Genomic DNA, 21,751 nt, shown 5'->3' with positions numbered 1-21,751 from the left:
CCCTTTGCAACTCAGTAAGACCCTGTTTCAAAATAAAGAATTTAAAAAAATAAATAAAACAGGGTTGGGGTATAACTCAGAGGTAGAATGCCCCTGGGTTCCATCCCCAGTACCGCAAAATAAAGAATTTAAAAAAATAAATAAAACAGGGTTGGGGTGTAACTCAGAGGTAGAATGCCCCTGGGGTTCCATCCCCAGTACCGCAAAAAAAAAAAAAAATCAAATTTTATCAGATGGCAATATTATCCAAGTGAAATACACTAGCTAAAAGTACAATGTGTAATTTGAAATTTTCCAGTAGCCACAGTAAAAAAAAAAATAGTATTGATAGCATTATTAAACTTATATCCAAAATGGTATAATTTCAAAACATAATCAAGTCTTTTTTAATCCTGAATCTTTTAACTCAGCATGCATTTAATACTGACAGCACATCTCAATTCAGACTAGCCATATTTCAAGCACTTGATAACTATATGTAAATAATGGTTACTATACTAGATAGTCCAGTTCTAATCCTTAATTAAATCTACTGCAAAACTAATTTTTAGAATTTTATTCTTCCCATTCCAATACCTATGAGTAGCATTTCTGGTTTCCTTCGCAAATGTGTCTGTCTGACACAAAGAAGAAACCTGTCCCTCCCCAAAAGGGGAGAAGGGCTTTATTTACCCATGAACCTGTAAATCTAAAGAAAATTTATAGACCAATGCCCATTAGATGGAGGGTAAGTAATATTACATTTGTAATTCTACTAGTTTAAATAATGATCATGTGGATTACAATCCTAAAATTTGTATTCATTTGATAAAAATCTCCAGGAATAATTACCATATTAGATACATTTTCACTCACTGGCTACTGTGTTTTTATCCATTAACTTAGTATGTATGCTTGATGAAGAACTGTGCTCTAATTTTTGCACTCATGTGAAGCTTTGTACACTGCTCGGATATTCATTATGTGCCTTTTAAAAAGGACAGTTCTATCTTATCCATTATTCTTGAGCAATTTGTCGTGTCTGGTAAACCATGGACACTAGAATATTTGTTGAGTGAATAAATACAGCTGGTATTCAATAAGGAATACAACTTCAGTGCTGGAGAAGATGTGGAAGATGACAGAATGTGTTCAACATACCACCCAAAGCAGAATTTCCCTCTATAATATTCAGAGACTAGTCACCTAATGCATTATTTAAAACAAAGGCTAGCCGGGCGTGGTGACGCACGCTTGTAATCCCCGCACTTGGGAGGCGGAGACAGGAGGATTGCGCAGGTTCGAAGCCAGTCACGCTGGCTTAAGAGACCCTGTTTCCAAATATAAAAAATTATAAAATAGGTTTGGGAGTGTAGCCTGAAGGTAGAAGAGCTTCCAGGAATCCCAGTACCACCAAAAATAAATAAATAAATAAATAAATAAATAAATAGCTACAAAATGCTGGGCATGGTGTGCACACTTGTAATCCCCACAATTGGGAGGCTGAGACAGGAGGATCGCGCAGGTTCAAAGCCAGCCTCAGCTGGCTTAAGAGATTCTGTTTCCAAATAAAATATAAAAATAGGTCTGGGAGTGTAGCCCAAAGGTAGAAGCCCCTGGGTTCCATCCCCAGTACCACCAAAAAAAAAAAAAAAATGCTACAAATACTGATGGCCCAAAAGCTGGATGAGTCAGAGTCAAAAATATGTTTTGGCATATTGTCCTGCCCAATGTTGAGCTGGCATGGTGTCTTTAAATAATGTTAATTGTCACTATTTTCACATAAAAACCACTATTAGGTTTGTGACAAAGCAGTAAATCTGACAGTTTCATACCCACAGCCCGACATGATGACTCACTGGTGTTGTGTGGCTTCTGCCCCCTTTAACACAGCATCCATTCTAGTCTCTAGTCCCAACCATACCCCACTGTTCCAGCAGGGAGATCTAGAATCAGTAGGCTGCTGACACCAGGACTGTTTACTAACTGGTAGTAGAGAAACTTAACTATTTGTATCTACACCAAAGAAATAAAAGGATGGTTCTGTATTTAATATGCCTGTATTTAATACACCCTGTAGCTGGGCGTGGTGGCACACACTTGTAATCCCAGCATTCAGGAGGCTGAGACTAGAGGATCGCAGTTCGTGGACAGCCTCAGCTAATTAGTGAGGCCCTCTGCAACTCAGTGAGACCCAGTTTCAAAATAAAGAATAATAAAAAAAAAATAGGGCAGGGGGTGTAGCTCGTAGGTCAAATGTCCCTGGGTTACACCCTCAGACCTGTAAAACATAAAAATAGAAACAAACAAATACACCCTGCAGCATCCATATTTAAATGATAGGGATCTGATATAATTAAGCACCCCATTTCATTTGAGGATGGCCTTAGAGGTTTTGGGGGGGGGGGTTTCCCCCCTTTCACGTTTCTAAATCTCCCTCCTTACTCCATCTAATCACTGATCAGGAACCTATGCTAAAGATAACCAGTGCACTCCTCCATCACTGGAGTCTGCCACTAGAAATTCTTATCTCCTGTAACTGTTCTTCACAGAAAAGTTTTCAAACCCCTCTTCATTGCAACTCTACCCTCAGCACATATTCCAGCTTCACACTGTTCTTCCTAAAGACCATCTTTGATTCTATTCCTAATCTAGACAGTGGAATTCATAGTGAAATGGAGCTCTTGTTCTGAGGGGGAAAAAAGCCCCATCACTGAACACAGTCATTGCGGCATGCTCCTGTAGCAAAGGTTGGCCTTTCAACACCCATTCAACAAACGCATATTAAGCACCTACAGGATATCATGCTATGTAAATTCTTGAAAACAGAAATGATTCAAACTCTGCTAGTACTTCATATGAATCACAAAATACTATCTAAATCTTGAGATTTAAAGCCTACATAAAGTACAAGATTTCATGAAGTATGTATGTAAATACAACCTAGTTACAAGTAGAAATACTCCACTTAGATGCCTACGCTAAGTGTAAATATATAAAAACAGTAAATTTTCATGGTCAAAGAAGCAGGGAAACACAATTAATGAAGATCTACCAACAGAACATCCAGTTTTATCTGGCAAGATAACTAAGCCATTAGCTCCTTCCCTTCCTCAGTGTGCTACTTTCACAGCAAGGAGGAAAACATAGAAGGGTGACTTCATAATGAGCATAGTCCTCTATGTGCTCAGACTTCCTGCCCCATGTGCTCAGACTCCTTGCCTAAGGCTCCTTTTTGGTATGTACATATAATTTTTATATGTGCAAAAAATACCTTCCAAGCTATCAGTGATTGAAATTTAAAGAAAAGTATACATTTTTAAAATGGCATAATATCACTTATAATAAATTTACTTTTATTCATTCTCTGATAGAACACAGAACCAAGAATACCATAAAAGATGATCCCATTATCACAGAGTAGACCAAAAATAGATGGTCCTTTAAAATACAACTTGAGATTCTTTCTTGAAAAAAATTTACATGATTAAAAATTACTCCTATACTGTAAGAAAAACCTGACAAAGTGAGCAGTAGAATTAAACTTAAAATCTCTAAGTTCATATTGAGTAGAGATGAAGCTCTAAAGTCTGGAACTTAATAGTCATTCACATACTCTCATCTATGCAAAGGATGAGCATGAGGCTGTAGCAACATGATTTCAGCACCTTAAGTGATTTTAAATGCATTTTGATCTACATTACAATATATGTGCTATATAGCAAATAGACATACTTCTATATAACAATTCTACTACTATTTATAATGCTCAAAATCTTTATTTTTAAAAATAGATTTAAAATGACTAAAAAACAGCTGGGCATGGTGGTGTATACTTGCAATCTCAGTACTTAGGAGGATGAGACATGAGGATTTCAGGTTCTAGGCCAGTCTCAGCAACTTAATGAGATCCTGTTTCAAATAAAAAATATAGGACTGGGCTGTGGCTCACAGGTAGAATGTCCCTGGGTTCAATTTCCAGTGCTAAAAAAAAAAAAAAAAAAACTGGAAAATTTCCAACTGAAATTATACAAAATAATTTGTCTAAAATTTTCTAGCACTAGCCATTGTGTAAAGTCAAGAATTCATTTGACATTTTAAGTGGTGCGAACCATTTATAACTACAGTTTTAATTTATCCACCTGCAAAAATTAGCATTCGAAATGACAAAAGTAATTTTCCTCCACATTTCCATCCCATTCCCCACCCAACTCTAAGGTTCTGCTACATACCTGGTCTGTTAATTCTGTCAATTTTATCCAAGCTAGGGGAGGGGAGCCGAAGTCGAGGACTGCTCTGATTGGAGTTGTCTGATCCCACATCATTGAATGAATCATCAAGAGTCAGTAAGAGTTCTTTTACACATTTATGACAGATACTGTGTTGACAAGGGAGAATCAATGGATGGGTAAACAGCTCCTTGCATGCTGGACAAATCAGTTCTCTTTCGATATTCTTAATAGTCACCTTAAAATTAAACAAAAATCAGATTCAAAAGCCTTTAGGGGGTAAATATGTTAGCATACTTATCTCTCTTGTGGAAATACAAGTACTTAGCCAGTGTGGTGGCACGCGCTTATAATCCCAGCATTCAGGAGGCTAACATGGGAGGATCCTGGTTTGCGGACAGGCTCAGCTACTTATCAAGACTCTTTGCAACTCAGTTTCAAAAAATAAAGAATAAGCTGGGCACACGCTTGTAATCCCCACACTTGGGAGACAGAGACAGGAGGATCGTGCAGGTTTGAAGCCAGCCATGCTGGCATAAGAGACCCTGTTTCCAAATAAAAAAGTATAAAATAGGTCTGGGAGTGTAACCGGGAAGTAGAAAGGTTTCCAGGAACCCCACTACCACCAAAAAAATAAATTAATTAATTTAATTTAATTTTTAAAATAAATTATAAAAAATAGGGCTGGGGATGTAGCTCGGAGGTAGAATGCCCCTGGGTTCCAAGCCCAGTACCTAAAAAAAAAACAAAAAAAAAAAAAAACATGTACTTAAAAAGAACTAAGAGCCAGGCTTGTAATCCCTACGCTTGGGAGGCGGAGACAGGAGGATCACACTGGTTCGAAGCCAGCCTCACTGGCTTAAGAGACCCTGTTTCCAAATAAAAAATATAAAATAGGTCTGGGAGTGTAACCCGGAGGCAGAAGGGTTTCCAGGAACCCCAGTACCACAAAAAGAAAGAAAAAGAAAGAAAGAAAGAAAGAAAGAAAGAAAGAAAGAAAGAAATTTTTTAAAAAGAAAATAAAAAAGGAACTAAGAAACAGATTTTTTTAATATCTGAAATGTCCTTCAATTATAATATTCTATACCATCAACCTTTCAACATCCATAGCTTAGAACTGAGAACAGAGAGTGGCACACATCTGTAACCCCAGCTACTTGGGAGGCTGAGGCAGAAGGATCACAAGTTCAAGGTCAACCAGAGCAACTCTGCAAGACCCTGTCCAAAATAAAAAGGACCTGGCATGTTACTCCATACTAGAGGACTTGCCTAGAATATATGAGGCCCTGGTTAAATCCCCAGTGCCAAAAAACTAAATTCAGGAGACATGAGGCAAAGGGAAAAGAACATAAAAGAAAATAAAAAACCCAAAGTCACTCAAATCATCATGAATAATTATTGATTTAATGCTATAGTGAAATCCTAAAAGTAACTGCTTAGCCGGGTGTGGTGGTGCAGGCTTGTAATCCCAGCATTCAGGAGGCTGAGACCAGAGGATTGAGGTTCGTGGACAGCCTCAGCTACTACTTAGTGAGGCCCTCTGCAACTTAGTGAGACCCTGTTTCAAAATAAAGAATGAAAAATAGGGCGGGGAGTGTAGCCCGGTGGTCAAATGCCCCTGAGTTCTATCCCCAAACCTGAAAAATTAATGATAATAATAATAATAATAATAATAAAATAAAAAATAAAAGTAACTGCTTCAATTAAAAAGTCTGACTGTAACACTGAATCAACTGTATTCCTATCTAGTATCAGGCTAGCCAGTATGTTCATGGAATCTAGTCCAAATCTATTTACAAAGTGAGTAAGTGGCAATTTTGTGCATTAAATGTGACCATTTTCCATGGACTGCAACTATAACACAGCTACATGCTTGAGATTCTCATGCTATATATTAAAGCAGTTCTTATAAAAGCATTTTATGAATACGGTGTAGAGGACTTCAATACTACAGGATTTATGTCATTATTTTAAATGAGTAACATTTTAGACTCATAACTAAAAAGATGTAATAACTGCATATCAGTTTCCCATCCTTTCTCTATGCAGTTCTATTTGTGTATCTCAAATTGCAAATTGCTGATATGAATGTATTATCAGCATCCCTGCAATTATAACAACAGCCCAACATTAATATATTCTTTTTTTTTTTTTTTTTTTGCAGGTCTGGGGATGGAAGCCAGGGGTATTTGACATCCGAGCTACACCCCCTGCTCTATCTTTTTCTTTTATTCTTTTTATTCTTTATTTTGAAACCGGGTCTCACTCATTTGCAGAGGGCCTCACTAAGTAGCGGGAGCTGGCGGTGAACTGCCATCCTCCAGTTTCAGCCTCCCAAATGCTGGGATTACAAGCATGCGCCACCACGCCCGGCTTTATTACTATATTCTTAACTTTGTACAATCATTTCAACTCAAAATACACAAAGTTAAAATTTAGTCTTTTTTTTTTTGGTGGTGGTATTGGGGTTCCTGCAAGCCCTTCTACCCCCGGGCTACACTCCCAGACCTATTTTGTATATTTTTTTTTATTTGGAAACAGGGTCTTTTAAGCCAGCATAGCTGGCTTCGAATCTGCGCGTGATCCCTCTGTCTCTGCCTCCCAAGCATGGGGATTACAAGCGTGCGCCACCACGCCAGGCTAGTCTGTTTATTTTAATGAAATAAAAATACATGCTAAACCCTCGTGTCACAAAGTGCTTTGATAATCCTTGCCAATATCACTGCAGCCAACTGATTTTATCATTGTCAGTGATTCTTGCAGTGCAGTGTCTTGCATTATTTTACTAAATAAAGGCCCAGAAAAGCCAGGCGTGGTCGCTCCTGCTTGTAATCCCAGTACTTGGGAGGCTGCGACAGGAAGGATCTTAGGTTCGTGGACAGCCTCTGCTACTTAGGCCCTCTGCAACTCAGTGAGACCCTGTTTCAAAGTAAAGAATAAAAAATAGGTCTGGGGGTATAGCTCTGAGGTAGAATGCGCCTGGGTTCCATCCCCACACAATTTTAACCAATTTGGAAATGAGGTAACCACACCACAATTCACATAAAGGTACAGGATATTCACAACTTATCTCATTTAACCAAGTTTGACATTAATTCAAAAGAATTATCCTACAAGTCCAAAATACATTCTCATACCCCATTTTGATATATAAAACGATACCTTTGGTTACAGTTTACCTCCCACTGCAAGATCAGTGGGACCTTTTTTATTTTTGCAGTATTAGGGATGGAACCCAGGGGCATTTTCTACGTCTGAGGTACATCCCTGCCCTATTTTTTATTCTTTATTTTTGAAGACAGGGTCTCATTGAGTTGCAAAGGGCCTAAGTAGCTGAGGCTGTTTGTGGACCTGTGAACCGCAATGCTCCTATTTCAGCCTCCCAAATGCAGGGATTACAAGGGTGTGTCACCACGCCCAGATCGGTTTTTCTTTTCCTTTTTTTTTTTTTTTCTTGGCACATAAAGCATTGACTTGAATTTATAATCACAATGAAGTAATTCTTACATGAAAGAAAAATTAGTGTCCATTCTTTTATTCACTGAGGGGAAAACTAATCTAAGAGAAATGTGATGTGGTGGCGCCCTCGCTGCATTGGCTTCAAAGGGGTTCGTGGGGAAACTTCGGAAGTGCTTAGCTCCAAACCAACCTCGGCCACCTGGACCGCCGCGCCCGAGAGCAAGGGGGCGCCCGCGGCCCTCCAGACCGCGCTCCGCCGACCCCACCCAGCGGCTGGCCCGACCCGGAGGGGCGAAGGCCAGGGCGAGGCGCGGCCGGCGGCCCTGCCCACTCACCCGAGCGTCCGCAGCGTCCCCCTCCATGGCAGCCGTCAGCCGTCGGCCAGGTGTCATCCACGGCGGCCAGGGCCGAGCCGAGCGCGAGCTGCAGCCGGAGGCGGCCCGCGGCCACGCGGCGAGGACCGGCCGGGCGGGTGAGAGCGCGGGCGGCACAGGCAGGCCAGCTCCGGCTGCGCGGCTCCGCGGACTGCGCTGGCGGCACAGCGACCCGAGGGCGGGCTGGCGGGCAGGGGCGTCGCCCGGCAACCGCGCCGCCGCACAAAGGGGGCGTGGCCGGCCCCGCCCCGGCTCCCCCCCGAGGCCCCGCCCCAGCTCCCAGCTCCCAGCTCCCTGCCCTGCCCCCGCCCACCGGCGCCCCCCAAGCTGGCCCGGCTCCCCCACCCTGCGGCCCCTCCCCGGCTCCCCCACCCGCCCCGGTTCCCCGCTCCCCCCGTCCACTGATACTTCGGTGAACTCCCCAGCTCTTAGAGTTACGCAGCACTCGCTCTCCGCGGGCTCCTCCTCAGGGCGCGGCTCGGTCGCGCTCATCAGGTTCCTGCCCCAGGGACGCGAACCCTCAGGGTAGGGGCTCCACCCCGGGGTGCTGGCCAGAGATGGAACTCCACAGACCGCAGCAAAGGGGCGCCCCCTCCAAATCCGACAGCGTACCAGAGGTTTCCCGCGGGAGAGCCGAGTACCCGCAGGAACTAGCGGAGAAAATTCCACCTGCCGCGATTCAGGCGCGTTTCTTCTGTTTTGTTTGCAGCGCACACGGAGAACAAGTTAACCTGGGATTGTTGGGAACCGTTGCTTAGATCACGCAGCCTTCCCGGGCAGCTTAAATAAATTCGTCCTTAGTTATTAGACTGCAAAGGCCGATGCCCTAAACTGCTGAGTGAAGGGACCACAAAACTGCAGCGAGGCGTCTTGTTTAGGTTTTAAAATGCTTCCCATTTTAAATTTCCTGTTTGAAAGAAATCTCTTCTGTGTCAAGTTCCGCTGTCTTCCCGCAGCCGAGTTAACAGCCGTAGCCCCTTTTCCAATATCCCGAATGATTAAGAATAGCAAGGAAATACAGCAGTGGTCTTTAATGGAACGCCCTCGACTTACAGATAAGGGGCAGAGAGGATGAAAGCCTTGCCCAGTAATGGCTGGGCTGTTCAGATGCAGATCCATGGCCTAAGTAATAGCCTCAAACAACTTTCCTTCCTCCCAAGAGTCCTTATCAAGAGGTAAGGAGGTGAACAGCAAGTGCCTGCGTGTTCTCTAAATCATGCCCTATGGCCATATGCCTATATAAGTTCTTAAAGACTTATCATAAGTCTGTTGCTGCTGCTACTTGCTATTTCATTCTTTTTTTAATTTTTAAACGGTGTTCCACTAAATTGCGGAAGGCCTTACTAAATTCCTAAGGCTGGCCATGAACTTGAGATCCCACTGCGTTGGCCTCCCAAGTACTGACATTAAATTAGGCATGCACCATCACACCTGGCTTCTATGAATCTGTTTCTAATACTTGTCTTTGGGTTAAGACACTTCTCTAGCTATAATTTCACAGCAGCTCACTTGGATAGTGCTTTGGTCCAAAAAAAATCACTAGTTGACAGAAAAAAAGAGATTAGACGGTTTCAATAACATGAACTAAATAGACAACTTATGTAGAAAATATGTGAGTGAAAATAAAATGTAAAAGCCTCCCTTTTTGCAAATCAAACTTCATTGAGATATTTTCCACCTAATGTAGTCCAAAAATTATGTTAATATACTTGCCAAAAGTGTGGGTAATTAGGCACTTACAAACTTTTATGGTGTAGACTGGTAAAATTTATTTGAAGTGAAAATTTGCAATCCTATCAAAAAAATTTAATACTTTTGACTGATTCCTATCTAAGAATGTTTCTACTGTAATCATTGCATTGAAAAAATGCATACACATATCTTATTGAGGACTTTTAACAGCTAAATATTTATCTTCCATAATGTATACTCATACCATGAAATATTATGCAGCAGTTAAATGAATGTACCAATGAGAAAGAATACTTAAAATATAGTGTTTCAAAATGTAAAATCATAGCCTGGCATGGTGGCACACGATTGTAATCCCAGTACTTGGGAAGCTGAAACCAGAGTTTCAGGTTAGTAGCCAGTCTCAGCTACGTAGTAAGGCACTCTACATCTTAGTGAGATCCTGCTTCAAAATAAATAATTTAAAAAAAATAGGGCTGGGGGTGTAGCTCAGAGATAGAATGTCCCTGGGTTCCATCCCAAGTACCACGAAAAAAAAAAAAAAAAGTAAAATCATATGGTTTCTGTATGCTTGCCCCTCTAGTAAGAGAAAAGTCCAGATAGGCATATATGTTTGTATAAGCAAACAAAAAGTGTCTCTGGAATACAGGTCGCGCCCGCACATACGTTAGCCAAGCACACACCTGCAATCCCAGTACGTAGAGGCTGAGTGAGATAGGAAGATCTCAGGTTTGAGATGAGCCTTAGCAACTTAGTAAGGCCCTCAGCAACTTAGACCTTACACCCTATTTCAAACTATATATATATATATATATATATATATATATATATATATATATATATATATATAATCTCAGAGTGCAAACACCCTGAAATTTAACCTTTAGTATCCCCCAAAATAAATTATTCCTCCATTTTGCATTGCTCCTTGACACCTATCCTTCCCCAGTCTGGAGTATTTTAGCACCTTTTTTTCCTAATAGTTTCTTTTAAAATCTCAAAATTCAAGACAAGGAAACCATCACACACTAAGTGCACAGACCTTCAACACTTCCCTTCACTGAGAAATCTTACACTTGTTGGTGTTATACATTCGCTCTTCTATCCCAGGGGTGCAAGCTGTCTCAAATCTATCTACTTCATAACGTTTGAAAGGTCAACAACACCCTCTCCCAACTGTATTTAAGTTTTGGTAAAATAGAAGCTCAATACATGTTTTTCATTAGGTTTGTTTGTTTGCTCATTTGTTTGTTTTTGGTGGTAGTGGGGTTCCTGGAAACCCTTCTACCTCCGGGCTACATGCCTAGACACCTATTTTTTATATTTTTATTTGGAAACAGGGTCTCTTAAGTCAGCGAGTCTGGCTTTAAACCTGCATGATCCTCCTGTCTACACCTCCCGACATTCATTGGTTTGTAAAATGTTAACTTTTGCTCTGTAGGCTATATACTACTCAATAAGCTACCTTGATCTCTTCCCATATTAACTCAGTTTGGCCTGACAGAGAAGTAGGGTATCATTTTATTAGTATTTCCTAAAAAAGAAGTAGAAATAATGTGCTGTGACCACATACAACTAAAACTTGCCCCCTGTTGGAACCTCTAGTATTCAGCATCCCTAGTACAAAATTGAGAGAGCTCCTGAACTTAGGGAAATAAGGAAGATGGAAATGAAGTAAATCACATTTTACAATAGATTGACACATAGTCTACCCATATTGCTAGGTATCAGGAAGTTAGAGGTGAAGGGACAATGAAGGGCACTATCTGTCAGTGGTTGACCCAGGCCTCTGCCAGACCAAGCTGATCAGTCATAAAATGGTTCTACAGGAACAAAGTCAGGACACAGGTGTGCAGAAAGCCAAGAGGTTCAGATTTCCACCGCCTGGTGGAATCTGACTCATCTTTCAAGTACAATTCTAGAAGCCTCTTCCATGAGTCTAGTTTTCATTGATTCTCTCTCCTTACTCTGAACTCCTCCAGCACTGTCTCACTGCTCAGTTAACACAATTACAATACTCTCATTCCATACACTAATGTTCGATGTTTTCTAAGTATTCTCTCTCCAACCAGTTAAGCTTCTATTTGTTTAAGACAAAATCTAGGAGGCAAAGCCAGGCGTGATGACACACGCTTGTAATCCTAGTACTTGGGAGGCTGAGACAGGAAGATTGCAGTTCGCAAACAGCCTCAGCTACTTAGTGAGGCCCTCTGCAACTTAGTGAGCCCCTGTTTCAAAATAAAGAATAAAAAATAGGGCTGGGGGTATAGCTCAGAGGTAGAATGCCCCAGAGTTCCATCCCCAGTACTGCAAAAAATTTAAAAAAATTAAAACTCCAGTAGCATCAGACGAACAATTTGAAATTGGGAAGATAAAAAAAGAAACAATTCTCTTCTAGCAGATTTTTTTTCTCCATTAATAACAGGAATGTACTTACTGGATAAGTGGCGTGGAAAGGGGTCTCTTGACCAACCTAAGTTAATCAACATTGGTAATACTTTGAAGTTGTCTAGAAGGTCCTTTTTGACCACATCTTATTATCTTTCCCAACCCCCATGCTAAGGGTTGCTAGAGTTAGCGAATCAAAATAAAAAAACACACCCAGTTACATTTGAATTTCAGATGCACAATGAAAACACTTTTAGTATAAGAACATCTCAATTATTGCATGGCACATACTTGTTCTAAAATTGTTATTTAACTAGAATTCTACATTAACTTTACATCCTATATTTTATCTAGAAATCCTACCTCCACTTGTTAAAACTTGTTTTATCTAGAAATCTTACCTCCACACAATTTGGAGATAAGGTATCTCAAGATCTATGTTGTCATAAATAAGAGCTAATGGTAATACTTTTTATTAAGGGCCAGTTGTGTGGTAATAACAGTTTTAGGAAACTCAGATGACCCATTCATTTAATCCTTATGATAATCTTGTGAAATATACTTATAATTCTCTTCAGAGGAGACATGTAATCATCACTACTCCTCCCCACCTCCATTTATTTATTTATGTATTTATTTATATATTTTTTGGTGGTACTGGGGTTCCTGGAAGCCCTTCTACCTCCGGGCTACACTCCCAGACCTATTTTATATTTTTATTTGGAAACAGGGTCTCCTAAGCCAGCACGCGTGGCTGGCTGGCTTCTAACCTGCGCGATCCTCCTGTCTCCACCTCCCAAGGTGGGGGGGGACTACAAGCATGCGCCACCATGCCTGGCCTCCCCACCTCCATTTAAAGATTAGATAATCTGCTCTCATATTGCACAGCTAAGTACTAAACAGAATGGAAACCTGGGCTCACCCAGCATCTCTATGGCATGGCCCATCGGTAAGTATAAAACAAGTAATTTACAATTTCATAAAATATCTGACTTTCTCTTTTATAATGTATTTTAAGAGAGCCTTTTTAAAAAAAATATCTTTATAGTAATATAGTAAAAAATAAAAATTATAAAATTATAAGTGAGCTGTTTTTAAATGATATTGCAGAACTCTAAATCTTCTTCTCTTTCCCCCTACACAGCACATATATTTTACTCAATCTCAATATATTAAAAAAATTTAAATAATACAGTGAGCACAATTTTACCTTTTCCACCAGTTTATATTTCAAAGGCTACTATCCAACCTTCTGAAACAGATCATTTGGTGGTATTTTTGTTTTGGCCACAGGAAATGTTTGAGACTTTACATTAGTCTAGATGGGAGGGTTTTCTAAATCTACTTCAGAGTGTCTTCTTGTTTTATAATCAATTTTGTATTTGTATAAATTCTTGAAATTAGCTAAGCATAGTGGCACATGCCTGTAATCCCAGTACTTAGGAGGCTATGACAGGAAGATGACAGTCTCACAACTTAGTGAGACACTGTTTCAAAACTAAAAAATAAAATAGTGCTGGGGGTGTACCGCAGAGGTAGAATGACCCTAGGTTTAATCCTTAGTACCAAATAAAAAAATTTTAATTTTTTGTATCTCCAAGGTATTCAAGGTTAAAATAACCTACCAACTACTTATATTATTGCCTGTTTACAAAAATTAAATGTAAGCTTTCCAAAACCTCTTTTATTTTGCTCAAACTAGTATATTCTTTGGATATGCCCAAATGGTAATTAGACTATGGCAAACAACAAGTATTTTCTAGATATTTATACATAAATATAAATATGATAAGTAGTAGAACTATAAAGAGACAAATTAACTTAAAATATGTGTTCCTTGCCATCAAGTCTTCATTATGATTCTAAAATAGTGTATAATAGTCTGAAGGGAATAGGTATATGAAAATGATAAAAAAAAAAAATAAGGCAAATCTGTTTCAGCGGTGTACTGCAGATTAAACCCAGAAGTGTCTACCTCTAAGTTATACCTTGAGAACTTTATTTTTTATGTTAAAACAGGGTCTTGACTGCTGGGCATGGTGGCACAGGCTTATAATGCCCCGCTTAGGAAGTGGAAACAGGAGGATCACGCAGGTTTGAAGCCAGTCCTCCCTGGCTTAAGAGACCCTGTTTCCAAATAATATATAAAATAGGTCTGGGAATGTAGCCTGGAGGTAGAAGGGTTTCCAGGAACCCCAGTACCACCAAAAACAAAAACAAAACAGGGTCTTGCCAAGTTTCTAAGGGTCTCACTAAATCTCTAAAGTTGGCATCAAACCGGTAATCTTCCTCTCTCAACCTCCCAAGTACTGGGATTCCAGGCATGTACCACACTGGCAATGAGGTAAGTCTTTGGCGAGACCAAGAAACTTAAAAATACTCTCTTGAGTAATCCTAGATACTGACCACAGACTTTAAAAGCTCTTCTTTAGTCTAAAGAAATGAGTTACAAAAGTCAGAAATGGCAAAAGTTTTACTAATAGTGACAAACAAGGAAATACATTTAATATTGATGTTTAAACCTCTTGAAAATAATAAGTATTAACTACTGTGTCCCTATAGAGTCTTGTTTGATGAGCAGAAAGATCAGTAAAATCCCAATAGAGTAAAATAAGCAGATCAAATTTGTCTTGTGGATTTTAAATTACCCTAAGATGAAAGGAGGCATGGTATAAGCTAACTGCAAATGGGAACATAAAGAAAGGCCCTGCGGGGTGGGGGCAAGTGGACTGGAAGTGGGAATAAACTTACACTGTTTCTTCTAAAAAACATTCTGAAAAGTTTGAATATTTTGCCAAAAAACATGTATTCATGTATTAATTTTATAAAATGTTAAGTCCATGTATTTAGGGGGTTAATGGGGATGGAACCCAGGGGCATTCTATCTCCAAGATACATTCCAGTCCTTTTCAAAGTTTTTAATTCTTTTTTTATTGAAAATAAATGATATACATTTAAACTGAGCTTGGTGTCCTCTCCCTCCTTTTCAGATCTTACTAAGTGGCTGAGGCTCTAGCTAAGTTGCTGAGGCTAGTCGTGTGTGTGTGTGTGTGTGTGTGTGTGTGTGTGTGTGTGTGTGTGTATGGTACTAGGGGTAAAGCCTAGGGGCTTTTCTACCTCCAGGCTATGCTACCAGACCTATTTTATACTTTATTCAGAAAAAAGGTCTCACTAAGTATACTTTATTCAGAAAAAGGGTCTCACTAAGTTGCTGGGAGCCTCACTAAGTAGCCGAGGCTGGCTTTGAACCTGTGGGATCCTCCTGTCTCAGCCTTCCAAACCCTAGGATTACAATCATGTACCACCATGCCTGGCCTGAGGCTGGTCTTGAACCTGCTATTTTCCTGTCTAGTCTCCCAAGTCCTGGGATTACAAGTACAAACCACCACTCCTGGAAGGACCCAGGAAGTAAATATATATATATATATATATATATATATATATATATATATATATATATATATATATATATATTAGTACTGGGGATGGAATCCAGGAGCATTCTACCTCTGAGCTACAACCCCAGCCCTATTTTTTATTCTTAATTTTGAACAGGGTCTCAATGATTTGCAAAAAGCCTCACTAAAGTAGCTGAAACTGCAAACCGTGATCCTCTCGTCTCAGCCTCCCTAATGCTGGGATTACAAGCCTGCACAACCACATCCAGACAGGACCATGGTTTTTTGGGGGTGTTTGTTTGTTTGTTTGTTTGTCCCATGTCCTCACTGAGAGATCCCATTTGCTACCTAGACTCAGAAATTTCAAAGGGACAACTGGCTTCACTAGCTGTGGAAGTCACGTGAGAGTGCACAGCCAGCTGCAGCCTAGACTGAAACCTGGAAGGGAGGTCTCACTATCAGGAGCAAGAGGCAGAGCAGCCCTGCAGGAGCGAAAATGTTATTTTGGTTTTGTTTTCATTCCAGTGAGCATACTATGATGGACACATTGCTGTTCTGAGAGGTTTGTTTTTGTTTACCTCATTTTATTCTAAGATATTTCAAGGATTTAGCAATGGATCACCTACCTCCCCATTTAGTGTTTATGGGAAGTTCATCTACCAACATCATATTTACCCTGGCTGTGTTAACAGGCCCATCCCTGGGCTCACCCCAGAGTTCTCTCAGAATTTCTGAATTTGATGCAACTGATTAGTTTGAAGGCAATCACATTAGCCAACAAATACAATTCTAGCTTATTTTGAAGGATGAATGAACTCGTATTGATCATCCTACTATCCACCCCATCGAGAGTGATCTGTGTATTTTCAAATCAATAAAATGCAACCCCATCTCCAGCTTCCAAACAGATATCTCTGTGGGTCACTGGCTTTCTGACCTGGGCACTGCGAGCCCTGCTCTAAAGGCTGGTTTCTAGCTTTTCTCTGGTTGCACACCTCTTCACTGAGAGGGTACTGCCCTCTCTGGACTTTTCTTCCCAGACTCCCTTCCTTATAGAGAGGAGCAGGCTGCAGTACAGAGGTGGTCAGAAGGAGGCTGTTTGAGACCATAAAGATCTTGAATGAAGTGGCCAGGATGTCTCCATACATAGGAAGGAGGACCCTTACGGTGTGGGATGGAGCCCCCAATAGGAAAAAAGTGGACTGAGGGTCCACAATGTGTACTTTATTCTAGGGTTTGAATGGAAGGGGTGCCCTGAGGCACAGCTCCATCTAATAATGGTAATGAGTATTCGATTTCACATGAACTTGCGGGGTGGGTGCAGAATAGAATTCAGAGAAATCAGAGAGGCATTGGTTCACCTGGGACGCCTGAGGAGCCCCAGGACTGAAGCTAAAACTACTCCCTGATCCATATCGGCTGCGTTGGGGTTAGTGGGGCATGGTCCTAAAATTTCAAGGGTTCGCGCTAAGCCTGCAGAATCATCCTTCTCTTTTCCGATGACTGCGCCCTAGGGAGTTAGGTTCTACTCTCTTCTGGAAACTCCAGGCACAAAGCGCAAACGCCTTCTTCCAGTCAATCCCGGACGCAGCCTCAGTGTTTTCTGAAACTCTTGCCTGCAAATCACTAAGCCTCTCCAGGCAGTTCCTCGGATGGACTCTGAGCCCATCCTCCCTCCAGGCCGGGCTGAGGGCGTGGTCCTGGGAGAACAATCGGGGCCAGTCTGGGTACCTAAAGGTTCCAGACAGAAGCTGGTTGACATCTAGCTCCTCCTGCATCCCTACTTGGGTAGGGATGCACACACACACACACACACACACACACACACACACACACACACACACCTCTAATCTGATTTAGAAATGTTTTCGGCAGTGGGCAGAGGATAAGGACCTGGCTGAAGATGCCAAAGCAGGGCGAACCTGGTTGCTGTCTTTATTATCCGCTGCGTAGACAGACTGCGCGCTGGGCCCTACCCCGCCTTCACCGGCCACTCGCAGGCTGTCCGACCCTCCTCCCTGCTCCGCGTCGGGACCCACTTCTTCATGCGTTGGGCTCTCTCTCCCCTCGCTGCCTCCGAGCTGGCCCGAACTCGCCCGATAGTTCCCGCGGCTCCCCTGGCTCCTTTCAAAGATGCTTCGAGATAAAGAAAAGCCGCTCCTTTGCATTCTGCAGCCGCGGACCGGGGACGCCAGCCTCGCCGCCTTCCCCGGGCGGCGCGGGCCGGACAGTGCCGGGTGCGGGGCAGCACGGCGCTTACCTTGCCTTTGGCTAGCAACTCCATAATGTAGCCAAACTCACTTATCTCCCCCGCCTCCGACATGGTTGCGGCCGTTCACAAACTCTGGAGAGCACGACCAGGACATCCAATGTTCTCTTTTTCCCTCCTCTTTCTATGCTTTGAGTTTTGCCAAGCTCCCTTCCAGTATGCTGTTAGCCAGGAAAATCGAGGGAGCGGCGGGGAAAGGCGGGAGCCGGATGAATGGGATGGAGTCTTTGGGGGCACGGACAGCCTGGTCTGGGCACTGCGCCGGCCCCGCGGAGAGACCCAAGGGAACAAATGAGGGCGGCGCCGGGCGGGCGGAGCCCAGCGCAGGCCGCGTCCGGGCCGCGCCCCCACCCAGCTGCGGGCGCTGAGCGGAGACACCGCGCGCACAAAGCCCGGACTACTGACCCCCGCCTTCCCCAGGCGGCAGGCTAGCGGAGGCCAGAGGCGGCTCTCACGAGTGCCCGGAGCGAGGACGAGGGAAAACTACCTTCCCGCTGTCTGGAGGTGCGAGGTCCGAGAAAAATGAATGCAGAGAGGCGCAACAAAGGATCTGTCTGCCAGCTCTGGAGGGGCAGGCTGGGGGGAGGGCAGGAAATGGCAGCACCGCATCTCAAGTCAGCCTTCCTGAAATCCAATAGGTAACAAAGACCAAGCCCAGAGCTTCTGAGATGAGAACAAATACAAGGATTATATTTTAACCACCCTTTGTAAGGTCGATAGTATCTCCATATCCTCTAGATACTCAGTTTTCCCTTAACAGAAAAAAGAAGAAAAAAATCATACGATCAAGCTTCCTGGACACTCTCACCTTTAGTTACCACACACAGGCAGGTTGCTGATTGTTTCCTTGATTGAGGTCAACAAGACGACTTTTTACATTTTATTATTTTATATTTCTACTTACAGTAACAGCTTCCCTAGGAGGTTGCAGTTGAAATGGCCTCTAAGGCCATACCTGCCAATATTGCTTCTCTTGAAAAGAAAAGTAAACAAAGCCTGCCCTAGACTGCAAAAGCTGTTCTAGGCAGTCTCTTTCTTGAAAAGGAGAAAGGGGATAAGGCCTGGAGTTCTAACTTTTTTAAAAAACTGCCATGATAATTAGATTACACAGGTGCAAGATTTACTACAAGAGTAAAACTTCTTTTCTTAAAACAGGTTGGCAGAGTTAACCCTGGGCTCTGCATGGCAAAGCACTGTAATGTGTGGAAATGACCTATTTTACAGGAATCGAGGCATTTTCCAGGCTCAGTAAGCCATAGGGGGTTTTCTTGCTTGCCTCTTCATTGGGTCATTTTCTAATTTCTCCCCTCTGGCCCAGAAAATCAAAAGTGTGGACACATTTCTTTTTTTCTTTTTTTTACCCTTTACACATCTCACCTTAAAACCACAGTAATATTGCTCAACTGTTCTTCGACCAGAACTTTGCTTTTTCTTCACTGTTACTCTCCTCTGCGAGCTATTAGCCTCTTAGAGCAAGCAAGCAGCAACATTTAATGTTCACAGTTAGGGCTCTGTAGACACAGCACAATTGCAAAACTTCTTGATTATAGATCTCAGACCTTTCTTGACCTTCTCCAATTCTGTAGAATCTCAGTTATGCTCTCGCTTCCGTAAGAAAGAAAAGCAGGATTAAAATAAGATCTGTAGTATCCATGAATAGATTCCTTTTCAATATCAACAACACTTGATAGATAACCAGAAAAAGATATTGCTCTAAAAGTAAAGGTTTTCACACCCAGAATAGAATTTCTTGCAGAATAAAATCACTGTGTTAGAGATGACCTGCTAATCTTGTGTCTGCATTACAAGCAGGAAAAAGGGAGACATGAGCACAGAAGCCAAGTGTTTCTACTTAAAAAGCTTTTCCATATCCCCATCCAGTGACCTCATCTTACATCTCCTTAGTGAGAACTAGGTCATATGTTCACCTGCAGCTGCAAGGAAGGCTGCAAAGGTGATAGTTTTTACTCTGGTAATGATGCCACACCAAACAAGGTCAACAGTTTGTTAGCAAGGAAGTAGGGGAGATAGAAATCAAGTAGGAAACTTTTAGTTTTTGCTATTCTTTGGATTAAGTACATTCAACTTTCTGAGTTTCAGTTTTCATTATGTAAAAATGACTGGTTTTGATAAAATAGTCTCTAACCCTTTCCTCCTCTCAATTACAAGATCTCTGATCTGAGGTTACCTTTGCCATCTGGCAGCACTAGCTACCACTCACCTCCCTGAAGAACCTGGTGTTACAAAGGATTGTCTACTGGATCACTTGCTCCCAGGAAATACTCTCAAGTATCCATACCAGTTACCTAATTCCTACCCAAGGACAAGAAAGTTTTATAATCGGCTTCTGCTTCACCAGAGAATTGCTCACCATAGTTCTAGTATCTGTTCTAGTGTCCAAAAGATTGAACATGGATTTAGTCCTGAGCATTTGCTCAGATATCTGGTGGCATTTACCATGCTCATCATCCAAGTCCATCCAAGTACACTGTGGCACAGTAAAGACCCTTCAAAGATGACAGGCATACAAAATGGAGACCACATTAAAGTCTTTTCTGAAATTCTATGCATAGAGCCGAGCATAGTGGTACACGCTTGTAATCCCAGTACTTGGGAGGCTGAGACAGGAGGATCTTGGTTTGCAGACAGCCTCAGCTACTTAGTGAGGCCCTCTGCAACTCAGTGAGACCCTGTTTCAAAATAAAGAATAAAAAATAAGGCTGAGGGTGGAGCCCATGGGTACAATACCACTGGGACTTAAAAAAAAAAGAAAGAAAGAAAGAAAGAAAGAGAGAAGAAAAGAAAAAGAAATTCTATGTATGGTCTTCAGATAGGTTCCAACAGTCAATAGCTTCCATATATAAATTGCTTTATTATTTCCCTTTCTTCTAAAAACAAAATAAAATTTAAATGCATTTGCTATCAAATGCAATTAAATGCATAAATTGTCCAGGTTGGCCTTAAACTTGCATTCCTCCTCCCTCAGCCTCCTTGGTAACCAAGATTACAAGTATGGGTCCAGTTAACCCAAGTTCCTTTTAAAATCTAGTGGACACAAATACAAATGCACTGCTATCAAACTTTGCTTTCCCAAAAGTTAATTCATATTTCTCAAAAAATAAATTATGAAATTGATATGAAAGATGCTACTTCATAAGGAATTTCCTCATATAAAAGGAAGATATTTAAAAGAGGGGTCATAGAATGTGCGAATGCTTTACACTGGCAAAACCAACAATATTAAATGGTACCTTGCTGTGGGAAATCTGCTATTTGCCAACTTCCATCAAATGAAGAAAATTCTTTAGCATAACTGATCATTTACAATACCAGTTGTAAAGATAATTGTAACCTATGGAGGTTCACGGATTTAGACTTAGATTTAGACTTCAGATTTTGATCCACATTCTATTTTCTTCTTCTGACAGCAACCAACATAATAGGTTTAACAAATCACACCAACAAAATCCACATTTTTTTCCCCTTCAGTACTGGAGATTAAACCCAGGGTCTTGTTTTTGTATGCTGAACAAGTGCTCTACCTCTGAGCTACATCCCTATCCCTTTTTACTTTATTTTAGACAGGATCTCAGGAAATTGTCCAGGTTGGCCTTAAACTTGCATTCCTCCTCCCTCAGCCTCCTTGGTAACCGAGATTACAAGTATGGGCCCAGTTAACCCAAGTTTCTTTTAAAATCTAGTGGACACAAATACAAATGCATTCAGCACACACACTCCAAAAAAAATTAAATAATCTCTTTGCTGTCAAATGCCTGAAATACCAATACTTATGAGGCTGAAAAGGAGGATCAAAGGTTTGAAGTCAATCTCAGCAACTTAAGCAAGACTCTCAGCAACTTAGTGAGACCCTCTTTTAAAAATTAAAAATAAACAAATAAATGTAGAGGCCAGGGTTTAGCCTGGAGGTAGAATACCCTGGATTTTCAATCCCTAGTACCAAAT

General features: G+C 41.5%; 1 protein-coding gene across 4 annotated transcripts in view; it reads right to left on the bottom strand.

Moving 5' to 3' along the window:
• TRIM36 (tripartite motif containing 36) overlaps positions 1-17,842 on the bottom strand; it is a gene marked incomplete at both ends in the record, with an annotated part of 63,427 nt that extends 45,585 nt beyond the window's left edge. For 2 of the 4 annotated variants that reach the window (XM_080698419.1, XM_080698420.1), the window contains 2 exons: positions 4,212-4,446; positions 17,780-17,842. In XM_080698419.1, coding sequence (XP_080554545.1) covers positions 4,212-4,446; positions 17,780-17,842 — 298 coding nt within the window. Of the gene's footprint in view, positions 1-4,207; positions 4,447-8,002; positions 8,030-17,779 lie in introns of those variants that run through there. The other 2 variants (XM_080698418.1, XM_080698421.1) reach the window with 2 other exon arrangements.
• Between the last annotated feature and the right edge of the window lie 3,909 nt (positions 17,843-21,751).

Source organism: Muscardinus avellanarius, assembly GCF_963383645.1.
Source record: "Muscardinus avellanarius genome assembly, chromosome: 7".
In the NCBI taxonomy this organism is placed as follows: domain Eukaryota; kingdom Metazoa; phylum Chordata; class Mammalia; order Rodentia; family Gliridae; genus Muscardinus; species Muscardinus avellanarius.
The sequence above is the reverse complement of the archived record's forward strand: the minus strand, read 5'-3'. Positions and strand labels throughout refer to the sequence as shown.